Raw genomic sequence first — 24,139 nt, 5'->3', positions numbered from 1 at the left:
AAACCAAAAACACTGTGAAAAACCATCTCTGTTTTATTACCTTTGCTTGAGAGAAGCACAGGATTGAATTGCAGGCAGGGGGTGTTCAGGTCAGTGCAGTATTGAGTTGCTCTCTCTCTTTCTCTCTCTTTTGCTCTCACTATCACTTTCCCTCTCTCTCTTGCTTTCTTTCACTCGCAGAGCTGTGAGGGGAAGCTCTCTTGTCATGTGATATTATGACTTTTCAGCTCAGTTTACCCCACCTGCTACTGTACGATGAAACAAGTGGCGTCAACCGGGTTGAAAGGTCATAAGATCACATGATGTGTCAAGGCCAGGAAGCACAATGCCAGCACGCTTGCAAGTAAGATGGCAGTCAGTTAGATAAAGAAAAATCACAAAAACCTCTTAATAATCGAGCAGCAGAATAGGTAGTGGTGTACTCTTATTTACATAAACAAGATAATTATTTACTCATTTATCTTATTTACAGCAGTGCTAACCATGGTTTTAGAATCCATTCTGTTGCCTGTTATTGGAACTTACAATATTATCTCCATTTTTGTTTCACTCCAGTGGCCTAGCTAGGGTGACCAGATTTACAAAGCTCAAAACCAGATCACATTATTAAATAAGTGATAAGACTAAGTAAACCATTTAAATATAGGCTATTTTAATAGTTATTTAAATAGCCATACTCCCAGTCTTAGTGTTATATTTTTTTTAAGCAGCTAGCTAATTTCAGGACACTCCTGGGTGTATAATTTGTGGCTAGTTAGTTTAACTAACCATATTAGAACATAAGAACATAAGAAAGTTTACAAACGAGAGGAGGCCATTCGGCCCATCTTGCTCGTTTGGTTGTTAGTAGCTTATTGATCCCAAAATCAATAATAATAATAATAATAATAATTGAGTAATAATAATAATAATAATAATAATAATAATCATTAAAAATACATTTACGTTTTGCCATTTTTATTTCTTTTTTCATTTTATATTTTTACTCACTACATCAGGCTCTATTAACGTTGTTGATGTGGTTTAACTTGGTGGATTCAGATGATTGCAACCTCTCGCTGCTCTGCTGAGTTTCTGGGCTGCCAGAAATGAACAGCTACAACATTACTGTATTTTACACAATTGAATATAAACTACATGAAAACTCACTGAGGAATAAGCACATACACCTGTGTTAATCACTTTAAAAATAATTGATTGATTACCCTACTACCTTGTTTTTTCATGTTATTTTGTTTTCACTGCAATAATTTTGACAAAAATTATTTAGAGTGTGTCGCGCTACATGAAGTGCTTGAAAACAGGGACTTTTTAAACATTTTGAGCAATATGTCGGGACACCGGGACTGTCACAGCTAAACCGGGACGCCTGGTCACCCTAGATCTAGCCACAGTCAGTCCATCTATCGCACAGGAAGTGATCTGCTACCAGGAAGAAAGTTACATTTTAAAAAATCTATTTGAAAAATCTTTATATCCTGAAATGAAGCATAAAGCCAAAACACAAAAAATGGCACCAGTTATAATTTTGCTAGTGCTAATTAGAGTTTATTTTTTAAAGCTTGGTTAAAATTCCTTTAACTTAACAAACACTAAGAAAAGTGTATAAAAAAAGACTGTTTTGAAATGCTGAGCTGGGCTTGTGTCGCACTGCATATTTTTCATCAGGTAAATGGGTCTGGGGTTTTGGTCTATCAGTTGTGACAGTGTGGTCAAACCATGCTCTCGCAGCTGAGACAGCATGTCAAATGAATATGATGCTTTCTCTCTTAGCTTTAATTCAAAGCGACGCTGTAAACCTCTGTAACCCTGCAGCAGCTTGAGGTTAGAATCCACACCAGTGACTTGGCTTCTCGTTGTTAGCAGCTGCTGTCTAATTGATTAGGAGTTTAGCTAGGGGAAGGGATACCATCCTGTGAGGACAGAGGGGAGAGACATACATACATACATACATACATACATACATACATACATACATATATATATATACATACATACATACATATATATATATATATATATATATATATATATATATATATATATATATATATATATATAAATGTAAGAGATCCCTGCCACTCACACCGTTCGTTGCCCCTTTAAATTTAGACCCAAGACACAAGAAATTGATTTTTCAGCGCTTGCGTGCACTTTTAATAAACAGAAATAAACAATACAGAAAATAAACACCTAGCTCCTATTTGGAGCACTAACTATACAACACAAACTGGGACCTAACTGAAACAGGACCGGACAGCTAACCTGTTTACCGGTTCAAAACAAACTAAACACACACGCACACACACTCACGTACCCTTTCGGCACCACGATACTTTACGGTTGCCTTTGTGCAACCGGGCTCTACACTCACAGCAGCCTTGAGCAAACTGGCTGCTCTCTATAAATACCCTGCACCTGGGTTTAATTTAACAATAACTACCCAGTGCAGGTGATAATTAATAATAAAACAATGAACAAAATGTGCATACGCACATGTTTTCTGCAGGGAGGATACTAACCCCCTCCCCGCTGTATTACAATATATATATATATATATACACACACACACACACACACACACACACACAGTGGCTCTCAAAAGTATTCACCCCCCTTGGACTTTTCCACATTTTATTGTGTTACAACATGGAATCAAAATGGATTAGATCAACACAAAAAAAGTCAAAGTGAAAAATAAAATCTACAAATTGTTCTAAATTAATTACAAATCCAAAACAGAAAATAATTGATTGCATAAGTATTCACCCCCTTGAGTCAATATTTGGTAGAGGCACCTTTGGCAGCAATTACAGCCATGAGTCTATTTGGATAAGTCTCTACCAGCTTTGCACATCTGGACACTGCAATTTCTCCCCATTCTTCTTTGCAAAATTGCTCAAGCTCCGTCAAGTTGGATGAGGACCTTTGGTGAACAGTAATTTTCAACTCTTTCCACATATTCTCAATTGGATTGAGGTCCGGGGTTTGACTGGGCCACTCCAGGACATTGACCTTTTTGTTTTTAAGCCACTCCAGTGTGGCTTTGGCTGTATGTTTGGGGTCATTGTCCTGCTGGGAAATGAATATTCTCCCAAGTCCAAGGTCTCTTGTAGACTTCAGCAGGTTTTCCTCCAGGATTTCTCTGTACTTTGCTGCATCCATTTTGCCCTCTATCTTCATGAGCTTTCCAGGCCCTGACACAGAGAAGCATCCCCATAAGCCGGTCCCTACACAAAGCTGGCCTGTAAGGATGGGTGGCAAGAAAGAAGCCATTACTCAAAAAGCCTCATCTAAAAGCACATATGGCGTTTGCGAAAAAGCATGTAGATGATACTTCAGACATGTGATAAAAGGTGCAAGCCCAACACTGCACATCACCCAGTCAACACCATCCCAGCTGTCAAGCATGCTGGTTGCAGCATCATGTTATGTGGATTCTTCTTTTCAGCAGTGACTGGGAAGCTTGTCAGGACAGAGTGGAGAATGGATGGTGCAAAGTACAGGTGAATCCTTGAGGAAAACCTGTTTGAGTCAGCCAAGACTCTGAAACTGGGGAGGAAATTCACATATCATGAGGACAATGACCCGTAGCACAAAGCCAAAGCCACACTGGAGTGGTTGAACGAGAAGAGAATTAATGTTCTTGAGTGGCCCAGTCAAAGTCCTGACTTGAATCCAATAGAAAATTTATGACGAGATTTGAAGATTGCAGTCCATCAATGATCCCCAACAAACAGAATTGGAGCAATTTTCCCGTGAAGTATGGGCAACAATGTCATCATCCTACTGTGCAAAGCTAGTGGAGACCTATCCAAAAGGTGGAAAAGGTGCTTCTGCCAAGTACTGACTTAAGGGGCTGAATACTTATGCAACCAGTAAATTTCATTTTGTACATTTTCTTTGCAAATTTTGCTGACATTTAACCTACTCCTCATATAACAGTGTTCAGTTGAACCACTACAGCTTTGAATAAAAAAAAGTAGGTTTGAAAAACATGACAAAATGGAAAATTATTGGTAGGGGGGAATACTGCAAACCACTGTGTGTGTGTGTGTGTGTGTGTGTGTGTGTGTGTGTGTGTGTGTGTGTGTGTGTGTGTGTGTATATAATCTGAAGTATTCACCCCCGTTGGATGTTTTCACAGTGTGTTGTGTTACAACCTGAAATCTTGATACATTTAAATTTGATTATTTTCCTTTGATTTACACAACCTACTCATTTCACATGTGTAAAAAAATTGGGGGGGGGGGGGGGGTGGTGAAAAAACAAATCAATTAAAAATAAAAACCTGAAAAGTCTTCATTAGATAAGTATTCACCCCCTTTGCTATGATGCTCCTAAGTAATCTCAGGTGCAACCAATTGCCTTCAGAATTCACACAATAAGTTAAATAGAGTCCATCTGTGTGCAATAAAAGTGGTTCACATGATTTCAGATTAAAGTTGTGGAAAGGCACAGATCAGGGGAGGGGTTTAAAGAGATTTCAAAGGCATTGAATTAAATTAAATATCCCTTGGAGCACAGTCAAGTCGATCATTAAGAAGTGGAAGGTATACGGCACCACCCAGAATCTGCTTAGAGCTGGACATCCTCCCAAACTGAGCAGCCGGGTAAGAAGGGCATTGGTCAGAGAAGCCACCAAGAGACCAATGACAACTCAGAAAGACCTACAGCGTTCCATGTCTGAGATAGGAGAAACTGTCCATGTGTCAACAATAGCTGAGGTACTCCACAAATCTGGCCTGTATGGAAGAGTGGCAAGTAGGAAGCCATTTCTGAAAAAAAACCATCTAAAATCCTGCTTGGAATTTGCAAAAAGTCATGTGGGGAAAAAGATGTGGCAAAAGATTCTGTGGTCCGGTGAAACAAAAATTGACCTATTTTGCCTAAATGCACAACATTTATATGTGTGTGTGTACTGTATATATAAATTAGTCAGTAGTTGACTGGCTTACAACAGTGACCATAATTCTGAAAGAATTCATTTGTAATACATTTAGCAATACAATACAATACCTCTGTCAGTTTTTGGATAATTCCATCCTCATAATATAATAACTTGGAATCATAATGGCTCAAAGGAGGAGGCTTGAATTGTAATTGGGGGAGCCTTACCTTGTATAATGCGTTGCTGGCGATCCATATTGTGAAACGTGAAAAATATGCAAGTAAACTATTTGTGTGCTAATGTTTTTTTTTTTTTTTTTTCCCATAAATTAGTGACTATCCAAATCTGGGGGTAATAATATTCTCGTCCGACTGTCTGTACCTACAGCTTGTCACACTTGTTGTAGTGGTATCTGGGGAACTGCTTGTCAAATTGTACAAATAAAAACATATTGGGAAGTTCTAGAAAGTATTTGGGGATATATGGAGGAACCATTTCATTTTCACATCAGATGGAATATGATCAGTATGCTGCTGACGCACTTCTCTTGTTAACTCAGGAGTGCTTCCAGTTCATTCTGCCTGCCCTACCGCACGCCATTGATTTACTGCGAGATGCCATTGTGAAAGTAAAGGAGGTTCACGACGAGTTGGAGGACCTGCCTTCCCCCCCTCCGCCTCTCTCCCCTCCCCCCACCACCAGCCCACACAAGCAGACAGTGGACAAGGGGGTGCAGTGTGAGGAGGACGAGGAGGAGAAGAAAGACAGTGGGGTGGCGTCCACTGAAGACAGCTCATCATCTCAAATCACCGCCGCAGCCATCGCAGCCAAGGTGAGCGCTCGGTCTCGCACTGTTCCACTCCGCGCCCTCAATCCTGGTGCTTTAATAAGCAAGTGGTGCCATGAGTGCACCTTGGGACTGTTTTAAAAAAACAACTGCTATATTGTATGAATCCAGGGCGATTCCCCAGTGCTGTGGCTGATCCCAGCTGAGTTACTGGTTGATCAAACTGACCCCTAAGTGCCGAGGTTTCAGTAGTATACTAGTCATAGTCTAAAAAATGTAGTGCGGCAAGAAGGCAAGATGTACTGTAGTACCACTGAGAGGGTCTTTATATCATGTCCTATTATTTAATTTTATCACCATAGCTATTAAACAATCAGTAGTGCTGAATTCATAAATATGAAAAGAAACTTAAATTGACAGTCGTTGTGACTAGAACATGTCTTTTTTATGTTTCTTTTAGTATTTCTATGTTTGATTGCTTACCTGTTTAAGATCATATTATATGTGTTCTGATTCAGTCTCTATTGATGTTTCTGCTCAGAGTGTTATTTGCCATGCATACTAACCACTCCAGAATACAGACTCCTGATTTTTTAAGACTGGAAACTGGAAAGCATGTTAGCATTGCACCAGCTTCAGTACACAAGGCTTCACACTGCTCTTGAGTTCACAGCACAGGGCTAATCTGTCTTTTAATATGCAATTGTTCTTGGACTATAGTAGTTATTAAGCATGGAAAAATAAAGATCTAAGCAGAAGTAGCAGTAGAGAATCATACAAAACACACATGATAGGGTAAACAGCGAAGACATGAAATATTAGGAACATGTAGGTCATATGAAGTAGCCCTTTAAACCTATCCGTGGATCTAAGTAATAGTCAAACCCTATTTCATTCCTAGTATCACACTCAGTATGCACATATTTTCACTGATGTGATCGATAGGTTGGGGAGGAGGGGAGCATTGAAAAATATTTTTTACAGTGATGCAACTGTAGAAAGACATAGATAACAGGGCTGTCCCAGTTAAACAATATCCTCAACAAGGGGCTGTCCCAGTTTTCTTAATGAAAAGAAAAAGCATGAAATCACATCACATTATGATTAAATATTAAATACATAATTAAAAATACGAGTGTCACAAAGACAGCTGTAGTGGGTGACATCAGACCAGAACCAGGAACCAACACAGAATAAACAACAGAGAGGTGGAGTTTGGCAATTGTTTTCACTCAGCATTTAATAAACAGGCAGAAAATAAAAGGTTGTAAGACAAACAAAACACGGGATACGGCACTTTCGCCAAAATAGAGACAAACAAAATGGACTCCACAGACAAATACGGTGAGCTGATATTTTAACTTTAACTATTCTTATTATTGTTACCTCTGTCTCCAATCCCGTTCTCCACTAACCGAACACACAACCCCGAGTGAGTGAAAACTTGTTGCTTTTATGCAGCTGTACCGAGACTCGATTGCTAATCAATCATTCAATTGGAGTCTTGTTACAACTGCACATGTATTAATAAAGTGCAGTTCCCTGTGCTCGCATATTATTACATTTTACTTACAGTGAAGTGTTGTGAAATCCTCGTGCCTAAATACAAATATACATTTTAAACACTCGTGCGCATACCCCCATATTACATCCCGACTATACACCAACATTAACACTGAAATACACACAGGGGCGGGGCAACATTGCCACAATGAGTCAATGCTTTTTTTAAAATTCTTAAACAAAATTAATCGCACCTGTGATGTTGACACGCCAACTTTCTATGCAACAGTAGCCTGAGAAACCACAAGAGACTCCTCTTTCAAGAGTTCAGCTTGGTTTATGCAAGTCACAGTGTGATCACGTACTCTGGTACGCAAACCTGTCTTGCTCTGAAACGCGATCTCCGCTCATCATTTGAAAATACTGTGTCCCAATTAAACAAAGTGACGTCCCAGTTAAACAACATAAATAGCATTGGGAAGAACCGCCCCCAACCATTTAAGCAGCAATCCCGATTATCAGGATCCCAATTAGACAGCGCTGTCTATAATTGATTTTATGAAAGGGCTTCAAGTACCAATTTACATGTTCCTTTTCCTTTTACTATTTAAGTTATTTTCAATAATTTTGAAGGGTTGCTGTAATACTGACTTCATAGTATTTAGCGAGTTACTATACCAGAACAGTATCATTCAGTGAGTCTGTCTAGGGTTTACATGATTCAAGCTATCGGGAGTTAGCAGGCTGCTGTTTCAATATAAAATGGTTGCCTCCCTTCTTTGACATTAATCCTGTTGCAGTTTATTAGTCAATCCATTCACCTGCCTCTTATTCCCCACCCTGCCCCCACTGCTGTCTATAACATTTGATGGGTAATCTGCATTTATTTGCTTCCTGCCTTTTCCACAAATTCCATTGTGAGCTGGATGGCGGCACGGTTAAGGAGAACCATGTTCTTAACCGTGCTGCCATTGTATAACCGAATAATACAACAAAAAAAAAATTGTTGTCTTCAAAAATGTTATAGTGATAATTCAGAAGTAAAAAGATGTATGACCTTGAGGTACGTCAATTAGTCATTTAGTGGTTTAATTAAACTAACAACCAGCCATATGAAACAGCTTTGAAAATGGAACTGTATTTAATGAATCATTGCCAACTTTAAAACATTTTGTTAATGGTGTTGCCAGTGTCTAACCTAGTAAAAGCATTGTTGCAAGGTGAGTTATGTAATTGGGAGCTACATGTTTTGAATCCTGGCCACGCTGAGTTGCTGATCTTGTTTTGAGATGAGCTAGAGCAGTGGTACTGAACTCTAAGCAGGTTCTAATGCAGTTAGTTGAAGCTGCTAAGAGGCAATGAACTAATTTAGGACCTGGTTGGAATAAAGACCAAAGACAAGGGCCAGAGTTGAGTACCACTGGGCTAGAGAGTGAAAATTGGCAGGGACTGTTTTGCTTCAACACACCACACCCTGTTGGTCAAGGCTGAGACCATCTTCCTTAAGTAATCCTTGTGTTATTTTAAAGGACTCCCAAAATAACTTTTTTCATTTTTTAAAAAAATTACCTTTAAATTTACTGATAACCTAATCCTAAAACACTTCCAGTTGTAGAACCCTGCGTTCATATTCACAGTTCATTGACCTCAACTCAGGCCTTGATGTGTGATAGTGCTTGCATTACACATCCAACACACAATTCTGCACAATTGTCAGCCTCTGTACAATTAGTGATAAACGGGGTGATAGCCAAGGTTTTCTAATTTATTCTCTTACCTCTTATAACTTTCTAGTCTGTTTAATTGTCCAGACTTTATTTCCACTTTGACTCTGGTGAAGCCCATGAAACTTGTTGTGACACTGTAAACCCCGCCAAAACCATGACACCACCATATAGATTGTGGAGTAAGCCTTGCAAACGGGAGTTCGCTGGCTCAAATCCTGTTTGTGTTGATCTCATGGGCACTCATTGGAGTTTGCTCTGCTGGGTTTTGTTCATGCTGTTGTGCTTTAGTAAACCGTACTGGGGAGGTAAAACTCCCACCCTAGTACCTGTTGCACAGGGAGTGAGTCTGCAGTGTGGGTCAGGTTAAAGGTACCGCACAAGAGTCAAAGTGAACATTCTGGAAAACCATTTCCAGAACAGTGGTGTGGGAATATTATAACACTAATGAGAGGAAAGAAAATATTTTTTAAAGCCATGGAAAGTAACAGTTTTTAAATTCTCAGGTGATTTTATAAAGTCACATTAGGTTGCTTCTGTTGTGCATTCTTGACGATGGGCAAGGAGACGCACCAAACAGCAGGGAAATATGACCAACTAGTTAAATAACCCTCCGACATGACTGAATGTAAGTGCATTGTTCTGTCTGTCATTTATATTACAAGCATGTCCATTCCATACCGAGCCCATGTGTTCCTGTATTATTATTTCTTGCCATTTGCTGTTTGTATGGTCCTGCCATAGCGCTGATGATTGTTGTGTTGTACATCAGAGTCAGCATGCCGATACCATTCCTGCTGTTGTCATGGCAAAAGGTGGACAATCCTTTCCCTGCCTCATCACTCATTCCTGTCATTCCACATACAGCAACGATGCAGGGGAACCGGTAAGAGACTGTGGCAAAGTGCCCGCCCTTGTGTGTATTTTGTGTTATATGTTGTATATTAATGTTGGTGTATAGTCATTGGTACACGGGATATAAACAGGTCTGTGTAACACAAGTGTTTAAAATGTATATTTGTATTTAGGCACAAAGATTGCACAGCACTTCACGTGCAAGTAAAATGTAATAATAGGTGAGCACGGGGAATTGCACTTTATTAATTCACGTGCAGTTGTAACGAGACTCCAATTGAATGATTGATTAGCAATCGAGTTTCGGTACAGCTGCATGTTTTCACATACTTGGGGTTGTGTGTTCGGTGAGTGGAGAACGGGATTGTAGACGGAGGTAATTGTAATCGTATTAAGTAAAATAGAAGCTCACCGTGTTTTGTTTAGTGTTAGTCCGTTTTGTTTGTCTGTTTATTTTGGCTACCAGTGCCATGTCCTGTGTTTTTGTTTGTCTTACAACCGTTTGTTTTATGACTATCTTTTCATTTATTAAATGCTGAGCAAGACCATTTGCTCAGCGCCACCAAACTCCACCTCTCTCTCTGTTTATTTCCTGGTTCCTGTTTCTGGTCTGACATCCCCCGCTCAGGCCGTCTTTGTGACAGAGATAAATAGCATACTATGAATAAATGAATACTATGCAGAGAGCCCAAAGCAAATTGATCATCTGTATTCACTTTATTACCTGAGCTCTGATTCAGGGTAGAACCAATACTGATTTGACGAGTCGAGTAGTTGAGGTAAAAATAGTCAAATAAGGTGACTAGTCGTCACTTTAAAAAAATCTATATCAATAAATCTTGTATTTGACAGTGACTGGTGCTCTATTTATGCATTATATTTTTAAATGCTTGGAATGTATTCATATGTCATTTATATGTTAATGATTGCAACTGCAAATGTACTTCTCTCCATCTGAAATTCACCTGGCTTGCAGGTAATCGACTTACAGCTTCTGAGATCGACTGTCACTTTCCTATTCAACTGTTCGGCTAGTTGACTCTCTGTGATATTGTGAAGCCTCCTTAGTAGGCCAGTCAAAGGATAAACAAAATATGGTTGAATCATTTGTCAAAGAATTTTGCTTGGGTGTTATTCCTTTTTATTGATTTTCATTTTGTTTTATGGAAACTGTTTTGAAGTTGTTGTTTTTTTAGTTTTTTTTAATTGTCAGATGGTTTGATCGTTTTTCAGTATGATGGTCTTATTATAGAGATGATTTTTATTTTGCCTCATATTGCTGTCAATAGGAGTAAATCTGGACAGTAAAGAAAGGAGGCTTAATTGTGAAGTGGCCTTAAAGGATGGTGCATTAATACAGCATAGCAACCGCAGGAGGAAAGGATCAGGACATGTTTTATCCTGTCAAGACTGGAAATGCATGACAATTTGAACTCTGTTATCTCTTATATATGATTCAAACACACTTTATAAAAAAGGGACTCTTGCATTTGCTTAGACTTTTACCCTCCTGGGTATTTATTTTTATATATATATATATATATATATATATATATATATATATATATATATATATATATATATATATATATATGATATAGTGAAGGATTGGTTAGGGAAAGAACAAAAGGCCAAAGGAGAACATAAACTAACTGGATGGTAAACAGAGAAATTACATAATATAATGTGCTTGAGGTTAAAACTAAAGATGGGATACTTGATTAACTACTAAATGATAATGGTGTGATAAATAAATGAGAGACTAAAAGTAACCAGAAGTGGGGTGTTGTCTGACAGCAAATATAGGCTCGTACCCTGGGTTTTCTAGAACTGGATCATGGAGGCGGCAGTACAAGCACTGTTGCAGGCTAGTGCTATGCAGCACAAGGCCAGTCGGACAATACAGCAACAATTGACTGTTGTGCAAGAACAAGTTGCTAAACTGTTTGAAGAACGGTCTGTACCAACCACTCAGCTACTACAAGAGATGACTGACCAGGATGATGTGGAGGCTTTGAGAGGACAGTGGAACGGGAGAAATGGCCGTGGACTCGATGGGCAGGGATCTTAGCACTACTCCTGATAGGGGATGCCCAAAAAGCATATTCCGACTTGGATCTGGACTCTGCTGCCGACTATAGTCAGTTGAAGAAGGAGATATTGGCCCGGGCCATGACTGGCTGTTCCAAAAGGATAAAGTGTCACGGTCTCAAATGTTTGACCTGATACATCTAACCCGAAAATGGTTGCAACCGGAGCTCAACTCATCAGCACTGGTAGTGGAATTACTTGTCATGGACCGGTACGTGAGAGCTTTGCCTTTGTCTTTGAGGAAAACGGTTGGACAGGCCAACCCAGGCAACAGCGACGAACTGATATCTCTAATCAAGAGACATACAGCCACCGACCTGTTGACTCGTTGTTCCCTGGAGGGACAACGCCACTTCAGCCAGCGCACCCCATTCCTGAAGAAGCAGGAACACCCAGACACGGGTAAGACTGTGTTTGGGAAACGGGATGACGAAGATCAGCCACAGGCTGTGAAGAGACCTTGGGGTGAAATATATATGGGGCGGGATAATCCTAACATTATATGTTTTAATTGTCATCAGAGGGGACACATTGCTAGACAATGTAGAAATTATCAAGAAGTAGAAAATGTGGAGTGTGATTGGGCTGCTGCATATGGGGGCTGTGACTATACTTGTAATTATGTGACCAGTGTTAATAACTTGTTCACCGCACGAGTGTTGGATGGGGATTATTTGTTTACTATTAAAGTAGCCGGTAGGGAGACTGTAGCACTTTTGGATTCAGGCTGTGGGCAAAGTTTGATCACTGCGTCACTGACTGAACAGTTAAATTGACCGGAGTGTAACGAAGTTAGGATCAATTGCATTCACTGGAACATTAAAACCTATCCGGCTAAGTTAGTGGAGGTAGAGCTTGGCGGAGAACCAGTACACTACAGGTTTGGAGTATTTCCTCGTCTTCCCTACCTGGTAGTTGTGGGGAGAGATTGTCCTAACTTTAACACTTTGATAAAAAACCAAAAAAAATTGTCCTCAATATCCGTTGGTGAAAACCATAATGAGGGAGTTTCTGAGGGACATACGTTGTTTGATTTTTCGGATGAGGAATTTGCAGAACCGGGTAAAACAAAGAAGTCCAGGAAATTAAAAAAATAAGAACTGGTTGTAAGGAAAAGCGAGTGAGAGAAAAAACAACCCTTTAACGTTATGGTGAACTCCAGTAATGAGTCTGGGAGTGGTGGGGAAATTGTACCTGAGAGCAGTGGTCAGCCTAAATCACAAAGGTTACCTTTGGGGAAAGTACACCAAGAAAAGTGAAACTTCAAAACAGGAAAGGCTTAGAAAAGCCGAAATGTTGATTTCACAAAGAAATATGTCAGTGAAAATGTGGAATAGGTTACTGGTATCGCAATTGGATTTTAGGAAAGAGCAGGCAGCAGATCCAAATTTATGTGCTGCTTTTAGCCAAGTCTTTGAAATTGATGACGATTATGAAAATATCCACATTTTATTGTATCGAGTAACCAAAACTGATCAAGGTGATTGGTTAGAACAGCTAGTGGTTCCTGGTAAATTTAAAGAACTGATTTTCCATTTGTTACATAGTCATGTGTTGAGTGGCCACTTACAAACTCATAAAACTAGTGATAGGATTTTAAGTAGATTCTTCTGGCCTGGGGTTTACCAAGAAATTTTTAAACGTTGTAATGAATGCAAAGAATGTCAGTTGGTTTCAGAAAGAAAGCCTGCACCTGCTCCTTTGATTCCTTTACCCATAATTGAAGTTCCATTTTCTCAAATTGGCATGGATTTAGTGGCACCATTAAAAAAAATGAGTTTGTGAAACAAACATATTTTGGTTATAGTAGATTACGCAAGTAGGTATCCAGAAGCAGTTCCATTAAGAGTTCCCAGCTCAAAGAACATTGCACAAGCCTTGTTGCAGGATTTTCAGTAGAATGGGTTTTCCAAACGAGATAATTACCGACCAGGGAAAACCGTTTGTGTCTTCAATATTGAAGGAGCTGTGCATGCTGTGTAACATTAAAAAGATAGTGACCTCTGTTTACCACCCACAATCGAACAGTTTGGTAGAGACGTTTAATAAAACATTAAAGCAAATGTTAAAGAAAGTAATGCATCCTGATGGTAAAGACTGGGACTAGCTGTTGCCCTTCATGCTTTTTGCTTTTAGGGAAGTACCCCAGAGTTCCACTGGGTTTTCGCCATTTGAGTTGCTATATGGAAGACAGCCCCGTGGAATTTTGGACATAATTAAAGCTTGGGAGGAGAAATCAAGTTCGGGCCAAAATATAGTTGAGTATATTTGTCAAATGCAAGAAAGAATGGGAAAGGTTGCTGAAATTGTTAAACAGAACATGGAAAGTGCACAAGAGGAACAACAGGGACATTACAGTGCAGGTGCTAGGCTAAGGGAGTTTGCAGTAGGGGATAAAGTTTTAGTTTTATTGCCCTCACATGTACACAAGTTTTTAGCTAAATGGCAAGGGCCATACCAGGTAGTAGAAAAAAATCTCTGATGTCAATTATCGATTGTTTAGACCAGGCAAGAGAGACCCATATCAGCTGTTTCACATTAATCTGCTGAAACCGTGGAAGGAGGGGGATCTGACAGGGAATAATGCACAAACAGAAGTATTGAATGTGAAGATAGAAGATGTATAGATTGGGGAACAGTTGTCAGAGATCCAGGAAAAGGAAATAAAGCGTTTAATAGAAACGAATATAGATGTTTTTTCAGAGGTGCCAGGAAGAACTAATCTTATGGAACACAGGATTATTACACCACCAGGGGTAGTGATCAGGAAAAGGCCATACAGAATTCCACAAGCTAAGCCAGAAGCTATGAAAGCAGAAATACAGAGCATGTTAAAAATGGGAATAATCGAATAATCAGACAGTGACTGGTCAAGTCCAGTGGTGATGGTTCCAAAACCTGATGGTACATTAAGATTCTGCATTGACTTTAGAAAGTTTAATGAGATATCAAAATTTGATGCATATCCCATGCCCAGAATAGATGAAATGATTGAGAAACTAGGCAGGGCTAAATATATCACCAGGCTAGATTTGACTAAGGGATACTGGCAGTTTCCTTTAGAAAAAAGTTCAAAAGAAAAAACAACTTTCGCTACTCCAGAAGGTCTGTTTAGATTTACAGTGCTTCCATTTGGTCTTCATGGGGCGCCAGACATTTTTCAGCAGCTGATGAACAGAGTATGCTGCTGCATATCTAGATGTGGTAATTTTTAGTAAGGATTGGGAATCCCATTTACACCAGGTGAGCGCAGTATTACAGTCGTTGCAGAACAGTAAACTGACTGCAAATAAAAAGAAGGGTGCGTTCGCCTTGCAGGAAACTAAGTATCTGGGGTTTATACTGGGGAATGGGGAAATAAAACCCCAAGATAGGAAGATACATGCAATTCAAGCTTGTAAGCAACCAGCGAATAAAAAACAGCTAAGGGCTTTTCTGGGGTTAGTAGGTTATTACAGGCGGTTCATAAAAGATTTTGCTTCTCGAGCCGTTCCCTTGACAGAATTGACAAAAGGAACAAAGTCAAACAAAATTGTCTGGAATTCTGAAGCAGAAAGGACATTTAAAGATTTAAAAGCAGCCATTTGTAAGGATCCAGTGTTGATTAGCCCAGATTTTAATAAACCCTCCATTTTGCAGACTGATGCTTCTGCTGTAGGTTTAGGGGCTGTATTATCACAAGAAAGGAATGGAGAGGAACACCCAGTCTTGTTTTTAAGCAGAAAGTTGTTGCCCAAGGAAGTCAAATATGCCACTGTAGAGAAGGAATGTATGGCCATCAAGTGGGCAGTAGAGGCTCTGCACTATTACTTATGGGGTAGAAAATTTACTTTAGTAACGGACCATACACCCCGAAAATGGCTCTACCGCTCAAAGACCGGAATGCAAGGGTGACCCGCTGGTTCTTGTTTTCGCCAGCGTCTTGTTTTGAGCTCAAGTACAGAAAGGGCAAAGAGGACAGTAATGCAGATTTTTTTTCAAGGTACCCACAAACAGAGATTAATTTGTTTGCACAACAGGATTGGCTTAAATGGAGAGGTTGGGTACATGACGGAATGTACATGTCCAAGCAGCGTTTAAAAGGCCTCGGACCTTGGTTGGAAAAATGTATTTGTTCATTTTGCAGGTCTGCCTGGTGGGTATGCCCGATCCCACAAGATCGTGCAAAAGGGAGGGTAGTGTGAAGGATTGGTTAGGGAAAGAAAAAAAAGGTGAAATGAGAACATAAACTAACTGGAGGGTAAACAAAGAAATTACATAATATAATGTGCTTGAGGTTAAAACTAAAGATGGGATAATCGATTTAACTACTAAATGATAATGGTGTGATAAATAAATGAGAGACTAAAAGTAATAAAATCTGGTTTAAAGTAAATAGGTCTTATTTAGTAGAGACGATACATGGGAGCATTAGGTCACAGTAGAGGTCACTAGGGTTGGAACCAACTACAGGTTAATTCAATGAACTAATTAATTATTTTTAAAAGGGTGTGAGTGTGTGTGTTTCAGTGTGAGTGATAGTAGGAGTTGGTTGGGAGATTATTATTACGGTGAAACTGGAAATTGAACTATTGCAAAAGGTATTTGGATAACGATTTGGATTATGATTTGGTTTTGGTGACGAGGTAACAGGCTTAGCCTGCCTTGTTATTAGTTAGGGAAACATTTGTTTAGCTAGGGCCCGAGATCGGGTTAGGTTTTGTTTTGTTTATTTTGTTTTATTTGTAAGTAATAAACACACGCTACGGCGTGATGCCGCAGAACTATATATATATATATATATATATATATATATATATATATATATATAAAAACAAAAAAAAAAAAAAAAAAAAAAAAAAAAACAAATAAAAAAAAAAAAAAAAAAAAAAAAAAAAAAAAAAAAAAAAAAAAAAAAAAAAAAAAAAAACAACAAAACAACACAAAAAAAACAAAACAAACAAAAAAAGATATATATATATACACACACACACACACCCAGGAAAAAAAAAAAAAAAAACTAAAAAAGAAAACAAAAAAAACAAAAAAAGAAACAAAAAAATAAAAAAAAAATAAAACAAAAAAAAAAAAAAAAAAAAACAAAAAAGTAAAAAAAAAAAAACAAATAAACTAAAAAGGGGTGCCAGTGTGTGGTGGGGCCTCCCATTTTCAGATTTGTTTACGACTAGGGGCAAAATATTAAATATATATATATATTGTTTGTGTGTGTGTGTGTGTGTTTATTTTTCTGCTGTGAAACAAAATGTGTTTTGTTTTTCTGAAGCTAAAGAAGAATATTCATTTAAGGAAATCTACCTGCAACTATGTTGATTATTTTATTTCTAGTTTTATTCAATTAAGTAGAATAAAAAATAAAGACGTATTGTTCATGTTTAAATGCTAGTTATTACAAAAAAAAAAGATTCTTAAAAGGGGCCAATGAAATGGTACAGAAAGTCAATAAGCGTCACATTTTAGACTAGAGTTCTTGATTCTGTTTAATGGAATGTTTAATAGAGAAGCTTGTTTGTACAAGCAGTGTTTTAAATTATATTTTAATCAGCAGTTCTGTTTGTTATAATTGATTTTTATATGAGTGATTTAAAAGGAAGTACAAATGTTCCAGAGTAGAACCAGTAATTTGTGAATGCATAAAGAGTGTGTAAAGATTTCAGTAAAGGCGTATATAGAGTAGTTGATGTTGATGACCATTAGGTGATGTCTTTGAAATTCTCCTCTTACACACATGTTTTTTTAAATCTAGTTTTAATCTCTAGTTAATGCATAACTTTTTTTTCCAGATATTTACCAGAGCGAATACAGCAATAGTGTGTGTCCTTTTTTATTTCAGGTCTAAAAGATCAAATTTCTAACTACTGTGCCAGAAGCAGGAGTATGTTAAGGCCTGTCCACACCACGCGATGTGACAATTGAATGTGTAGTATGACACCGCACCACGAGAAAAAAAAATAGGACATGTAGTTTTAATACAAACCATTAACACTGTCTGCAATGCGATGGGGCGACACACTGAAGTGATATGAAAAAAATACGATTGGTGTCTATTTTAGCTTTTTTGTCGCATGGCGGCTAGGGAAACAAACAATTAGGAACAGCTTCCCTTGTGCGCCATTTTTAGGAGACAATGGCAGAAGAACAGTTCATTGTTGTAGTATGAAAATACCCGGAGCTGTATAATAAAGGACACAAAAATTACAAAGACACGCCAGTGAGACAGATCATCTGGGAGTCCATTTCCAGGGAACTGGATAAAGCTGGTGTGTATGATTAGTTTATGGTTACTGAAATAAGTATTCTGAAAAAAGCTAGTACTTATGCTACATTTTTATTGGCTACTTAACAGGACTATCAACACATCATGCACACCTGTCGATACTGGTGTGGAAGGTAATGTCACAGCTAAAGTGTCATTTTGTCGCAGGCCAAATCCAGGGCCGGATCAAAGGTCATGGGGGCCCTATGCATGTTATGGTGAATGGTGTTACTGGCATATTGGCTAATCCAGCCCTGCATTGGGGACAGAGTGTGAGAGGAGTGGAGTGAGCCAACTGTCTATGGAGCAGAGCGAGCCAGTTGTATATGGAGCGGAGCGAGGCAGTTGAATGCGGAGCGGAGCGGGGCAGTTGTCTATGGAGCGGAGCAGGGCAGTTGTCTATGGACCGGAGCGGGGAAGTTGTATATGGAGTGGAGCGGGGCAGTTGTATATGGAGCGGAGCGGGGCAGTTGTATATGGAGCGGAGCGGGGCAGTTGTATATGGAGCGGAGCGGGGCAGTTGTCTATGGAGCGGAGCGGGGCAGTTGTATATGGAGCGGAGCGGGGCAGTTGTATATGGAGCGGAGCGGGGCAGTTGTATATGGAGCGGAGCAAGGCAGTTGTATATGGAGCAGAGCGGGGCAGTTGTATATGGAGCGGAGCGGGGCAGTTGTATGTGGAGCGGAGCGGAGCAGTTGTCTGTGGAGCGGAGCGGGGCAGTTGTCTGTGGAGCGGAGCGGGGCAGTTGTATATGGAGCGGAGCGGGGCAGTTGTCTATGGAGCGGAGCGGGGCAGTTGTCTGGAGCGGAGCAGGGCAGTTATCGGAGCGGAGCAGGGAAGTTGTCTATGGAGCGGAGCGGGGCAGTTGTATATGGAGCGGAGCGGGGCAGTTGTCTATGGAGCGGAGCGGGGCAGTTGTCTATGGAGCGGAGCGGGGCAGTTGTATATGGAGCGGAGCGGGGCAGTTGTATATGGAGCGGAGCGGGGCAGTTGTATATGGAGCAGAGCGGGGCAGTTGTATATGGAGCGGAGTGAGGCAGTTGTATATGGAGCGGAGGGGGCAGTTGTATATGGAGCAGAGCGGGGCAGTTGTATATGGAGCAGAGCGGGGCAGTTGTATATGGAGCGGAGCGGGGCAGTTGTATATGGAGCAGAGCGGGGCAGTTGTATATGGAGCAGAGCGGGGCAGTTGTATATGGAGCGGAGCGGGGCAGTTGTATATGGAGCGGAGCGGGGCAGTTGTATATGGAGCGGAACGAGCCAGTTGTATACGGAGCGGAGCGGGGCAGTTGCTGGAGTAGAGCTCAGAGCGTAACAGCAGTCACCCAGTGAGTAACTGATATACCTCGTTTGCCCACTCAGCATTGACTCAGCGAGGGCAGTTTATTCGCTATGGTCAGGTAGGGGGCAATATGGCGCGACCTCGCCTCTATGCTCCGTTCTCTTTCTCGTCAACATATCCTGCCTATGCTCGGTACAACATATTGCCTAGATCGCAGCCGTTGAACGACCTCTATAGAGTATCGCATTTGACTATACTCTGATAAAATATATATATATATTATATATATAATATATATTCTTCTTACATCAGTACAATAAAACTACAAGGTTTTATGGAAGAAGAGATATATATACTAGATGTTGTTCACTCTGAGTATATATATATATATATATATATACATAGTACAATAGTACAAGGTTGTCCTGGAAGAAGACTTGCTTCCTTCTGCTCTGACAATGTTCCCCAACTCTGAGGATTGTTTTTACCAGCAGGAGAATGCTCCATGCCACACAGCCAGGTCAATCAAGGTGTGGATGGAGGACCACCAGATCAAGACCGTGTCATGGCCAGCCCAATCTCCAGACCTGAACCCCATTGAATACCTCTGGAATGAGATCAAGAGGAAGATGGATGGTCACAAGCCATTAAACAAAGCCGAGCTGCTTGAATTTTTGCTCCAGGAGTGGCATAAAGTCACCCAACATCAATGTGAAAGACTGGTGGAGAGCATGCCAAGACGCATGAAAGCTGTGCTTGAAAATGAATCTGAACTTATTTTCTTTACATTATTCGAGGTCTGACAACACTGCATCTTTTTTGTTATTTTGACCTGTTGTCATTTTCTGCAAATAAATGCTCTAAATGACAATATTTTTATTTGGAATTTGGGAGAAATGTTGTCAGTAGTTTATAGAATAAAACAAAAATGTTCATTTTACCCAAACACATACCTATAAATAGTAAAACCAGAGAAACTGATAATTTTGCAGTGGTCTCTTAATTTTTTCCAGCGCTGTATATATGAAGAATTAAGATGCAAAATGCAATATACGCGATTAGCACCAAAACTGAGCTAAAAGCAGGATCATTCATCTCACAGTGCCTACTTTCTGATGTTCAGTGTCCTTTGTCCTCAAAACACTATATACACCACGTTAAATACAACTCAAATGATCATTTCTTTCCATAACTCGCTATACACCAGGCTTCTAATTTAGCAAAATCTGACATATCCACTGAGCCAATCAGCGTGCAGTATCACAGTTGTGTGACCCTATTATGGCAGTGCCCATGAGGAGTATAGTAGCGTATTTAATCTTGTAAATTGTGATTTTATGATTAAATGATGAATAATTTTGAAAAAATGCAGGGAAGTCAATTTTCTAACAGGGTGTAGCAATGCTGAATAAGCATTCACAAACAATGCTTAGAACACATTCACTTGATCGGAACTGTGAAATCTCCCTTCATCTCCCTTGCAATGCCAACCCCACTTAATGGTGTTTTACATTTGTGTTCTCCCTCTGAGCGGGATGTGAAGTTTATCGATTGAATTTACTGAAACGCATTGCATCTTTAGAAGTAAGTGTAAAGTCATTTTACAAAAATGTGGAGATTTATACTAGGTTACATTAGCAAAGGGGGCAGTTGTCCTAACATTTTAAAACTAATAAACAATTACCATAATGAACAATATTGTAGCATGTTGCTTAAAACACAATAACATAATATTCATAATAAAGTGGAGTTCTTATCTATAAACAGTAACACGTTTAAAGCTTGGGACTTGCTGTCTGTAGCTTGGTGTTGTTTACATTATCGTCAGCATATTTTAAGTGATTGAAAGCTGAAATTACTTTTTTAAAAACACACTTTTCTTATACCAATACAGTAATGGTGAGCGATAATCAGTTTGTTTAAAAACCACACTTTAATAACTGATAATAGGTGCACAGGCAGTGATTCCGTGAGTGCTCTGTCAAATTATACTGTGGATGCTTCACAAGCAGAACTGTTATTGCAGCATTTAAAAATATAAAATCCATTTATACAAAGATTCCCAGCTTTCTTGAAAAGATCAGCGTTTCCCTTGTTTTTCTTTTGTATTTGTTATGCTCTCATTAGGATCTAAAGTAGATACAGCGTCCGTCAGTTCTGGCAGATTCCCCTGTACTTGCTGAAGTGGTTCTCTCCCTCTGCTAATTTAAAAAAATAGCCACCTAGCTATTTCATCCCAAAGGCTTAACCTGCATCATGCCTCCTGTAGATGCCTTTAACCAGATCCAGACTGCCATGCTTGATCGTATGCCTGGAGAGGACACTTATAGACTGTGGACTGCCCTTGTAACTTCCAGAAAAATGTGCCTACAAGGCTGACTGCAGTCATACAGCTAGACTGTAAACTGCAATATGAGTCAAAATATGCTGCAAACTGATGCTTCGCAAAAACATTGACATTGCCACTGGTCTCATCAATGGGGCAATAGGGAAGTTTCAAGCTGTTTCCTTATCTGGAAAACACAAGTATGGTCAAAACTATAACCATCTAATTCCAACCATCCATACCTTTGAACATTTATGCTCAAAGTTTGATATCATGGATAAAGTAACAGTTATGATGGATCTTGGTAACTCCATTTCCTCCTATGGACAAAGTTTTGTTGCACTTTCCAGAGTTACATCCTTAAGCGGTGTCCACCATATCAACTTTTTGACCCCCTCTGCATTAAGGCACCTCAAACTGCAGTTGCAGAGTACAATAGGTTCAGAGGGATTTATTGCCCTAAGTTAATAAGCTTGAAGGAGACCAACATGCACAAGGGACACAAGGTAAAAGATCAAGTGTATTTCATTCACTGAATCATCACTAATGTTCAGGAACAGCAAAAGCCTCAATCTTCTAAGAGAACACTTGCAGTTGTACATCCATTCAGAGGCTTGATCAACCTGAATTTCACCTCATGCTATGTAATTGCAACATTGCAGCGCCTCTTCACTTGCAGCCTTTGAAGGATTTATTAAAACACAGTCAACAAGAGGCTATCAGGAGCTTTGTTGACAACAATGATCACTTGCCATCCACTGCATCTCTAACTACTGTGGATATTTGTCACTTCTTAGGAGAACCCTTCAATAGAGGTGAGCAGCAAGATGTTGCAGAGTTTCACAGCAAATTGTCTGAAGTTTGTCCTGAAGTATCTCGCATGGTTTTAATCTCAATAAGTCATGACATTCTATGTACTAGATGTAACTCCTGCTCTTTAAACCGACAGGTGTTGCATGTTTACCCTCTACATGTACCTGCTGGTACAGATTCCATGTGTTTGGAAGAACTCATTTATAGAAATGACAAATTGGCAACGATTCTTGGTAGCAAATGTAGGCAATGCAAAACTTCTCCAATCATGAAACGTGCACTTGTTCAGTCAGCAGGAAGAATGATTGCAGTCCAAACCAGACAGGACCATTGCATGGCGACACAATGCCAAGTTTACTGCTGTGCAGAAGAGCAAAATTACTGTGGACAACAGGAATGACCAGTTATCTTCCATTATCATACACCAAGGACAGGGTGTTACTTCAGTACGCTATGTGTCTCTTCTTGCTGTGGGTGCTGGTGGAAAATGGGTGCAAGCAAATGATGCACTCATTGAAGTCAAACCATGGCCATCAAATGCAAAGGACATGGATATGGCCTTTTATCAAGAGATCTAATGCTTTACAAATGCCTTACATTGGCCTAACTTCATAACACCGATATAACAAGGAGAAAAATTTGTTTTTTCAGCATTAAAATGTGTTCCTATACTACCCTTTAGCACTGACATGCATATGTATCTTTTTAACCATTCTTAACATTGTTGTTTTTTACCTAAATATCAATAGATCAGTACCTACCAAAATAGACATTATTGTTTTCACTACTCATGGATGTACATTTGCAACTAAAACAATACAATGTTTACACTTTCAGTACTGTCCAAAAGTCCCTTCTACCATTATTTTACTTTCAAATCTTTTCTCATTTCTTGTTATATTACTCTACTTATTACTCTCTTGTCTTGTTGATGGGGCAGGCATTGCAGATCCAGGGCTGGGGTGTTGGAGCCTTTTTTTTGGTTGTGCATTGTCAATGTTTTTTGTTGCAGATGTGACTTTTGAGCTGATAAGGGAATGGTCACAAAGAGAATTTCAATGTAAAGTGGAGCGATCAAAAAAATAAGCCAAGTTAGAAGCAACAGTTGAGTGAATGTTGGGCCCCAGCACCTTTCTAATTGTGCCTATTTGCTTGACAAGGTTGCCCCAATTGCTTCTCCTAACTTGGGTTTTTGTGTTTGATATCACCACTTTAAATGGCTGTTGCGTTTTTCTAAGTTGTTTTTATATACATTGACAATATAATGTTTTTTGTTTTTTATATATATATATAAAAACACACACACACATATACAGTGGCTCTCAAACGTATTCACCCCCCCCCCCCCCCCCCCGAACATTTCTACATTTTATTGTGTTACAACATGGAATCAAAATGGATTTAATTAAGAGTTTTTGCCACTGATCAACACAAAAAAAAGTCAAAGTGAAAAATAAAATCTGCAAATTGTTCTAAATTAAATTACAAATACAAAACAGAAAATAATTGATTGCATAAGTATTCACCCTTTGTTATGACACACCTAAATACGCTTGGTGCTACCAACTGACTTTAGAGAATTGTGGTAATAAAACAAGATAACAATAAAGGTGG

General features: G+C 39.4%; 1 protein-coding gene across 1 annotated transcript in view; it reads left to right on the top strand.

The window, feature by feature from the left end:
• Nucleotides 1–24,139, top strand: part of LOC121330000 (gephyrin-like) — a 287,319-nt gene that overhangs the window by 148,828 nt on the left and 114,352 nt on the right. Inside the window, exon 7 of the mRNA XM_041276184.1 lies at nt 5,451–5,723. Within this exon, the coding sequence (XP_041132118.1) occupies nt 5,451–5,723 (273 nt within the window). The remainder of the gene's footprint in view (nt 1–5,450; nt 5,724–24,139) is intronic.

Source organism: Polyodon spathula, chromosome 17, assembly GCF_017654505.1.
Source record: "Polyodon spathula isolate WHYD16114869_AA chromosome 17, ASM1765450v1, whole genome shotgun sequence".
Classification (NCBI taxonomy): Eukaryota; Metazoa; Chordata; class Actinopteri; order Acipenseriformes; family Polyodontidae; genus Polyodon; species Polyodon spathula.
This window is presented reverse-complemented; position numbering and strand designations above follow the sequence as displayed.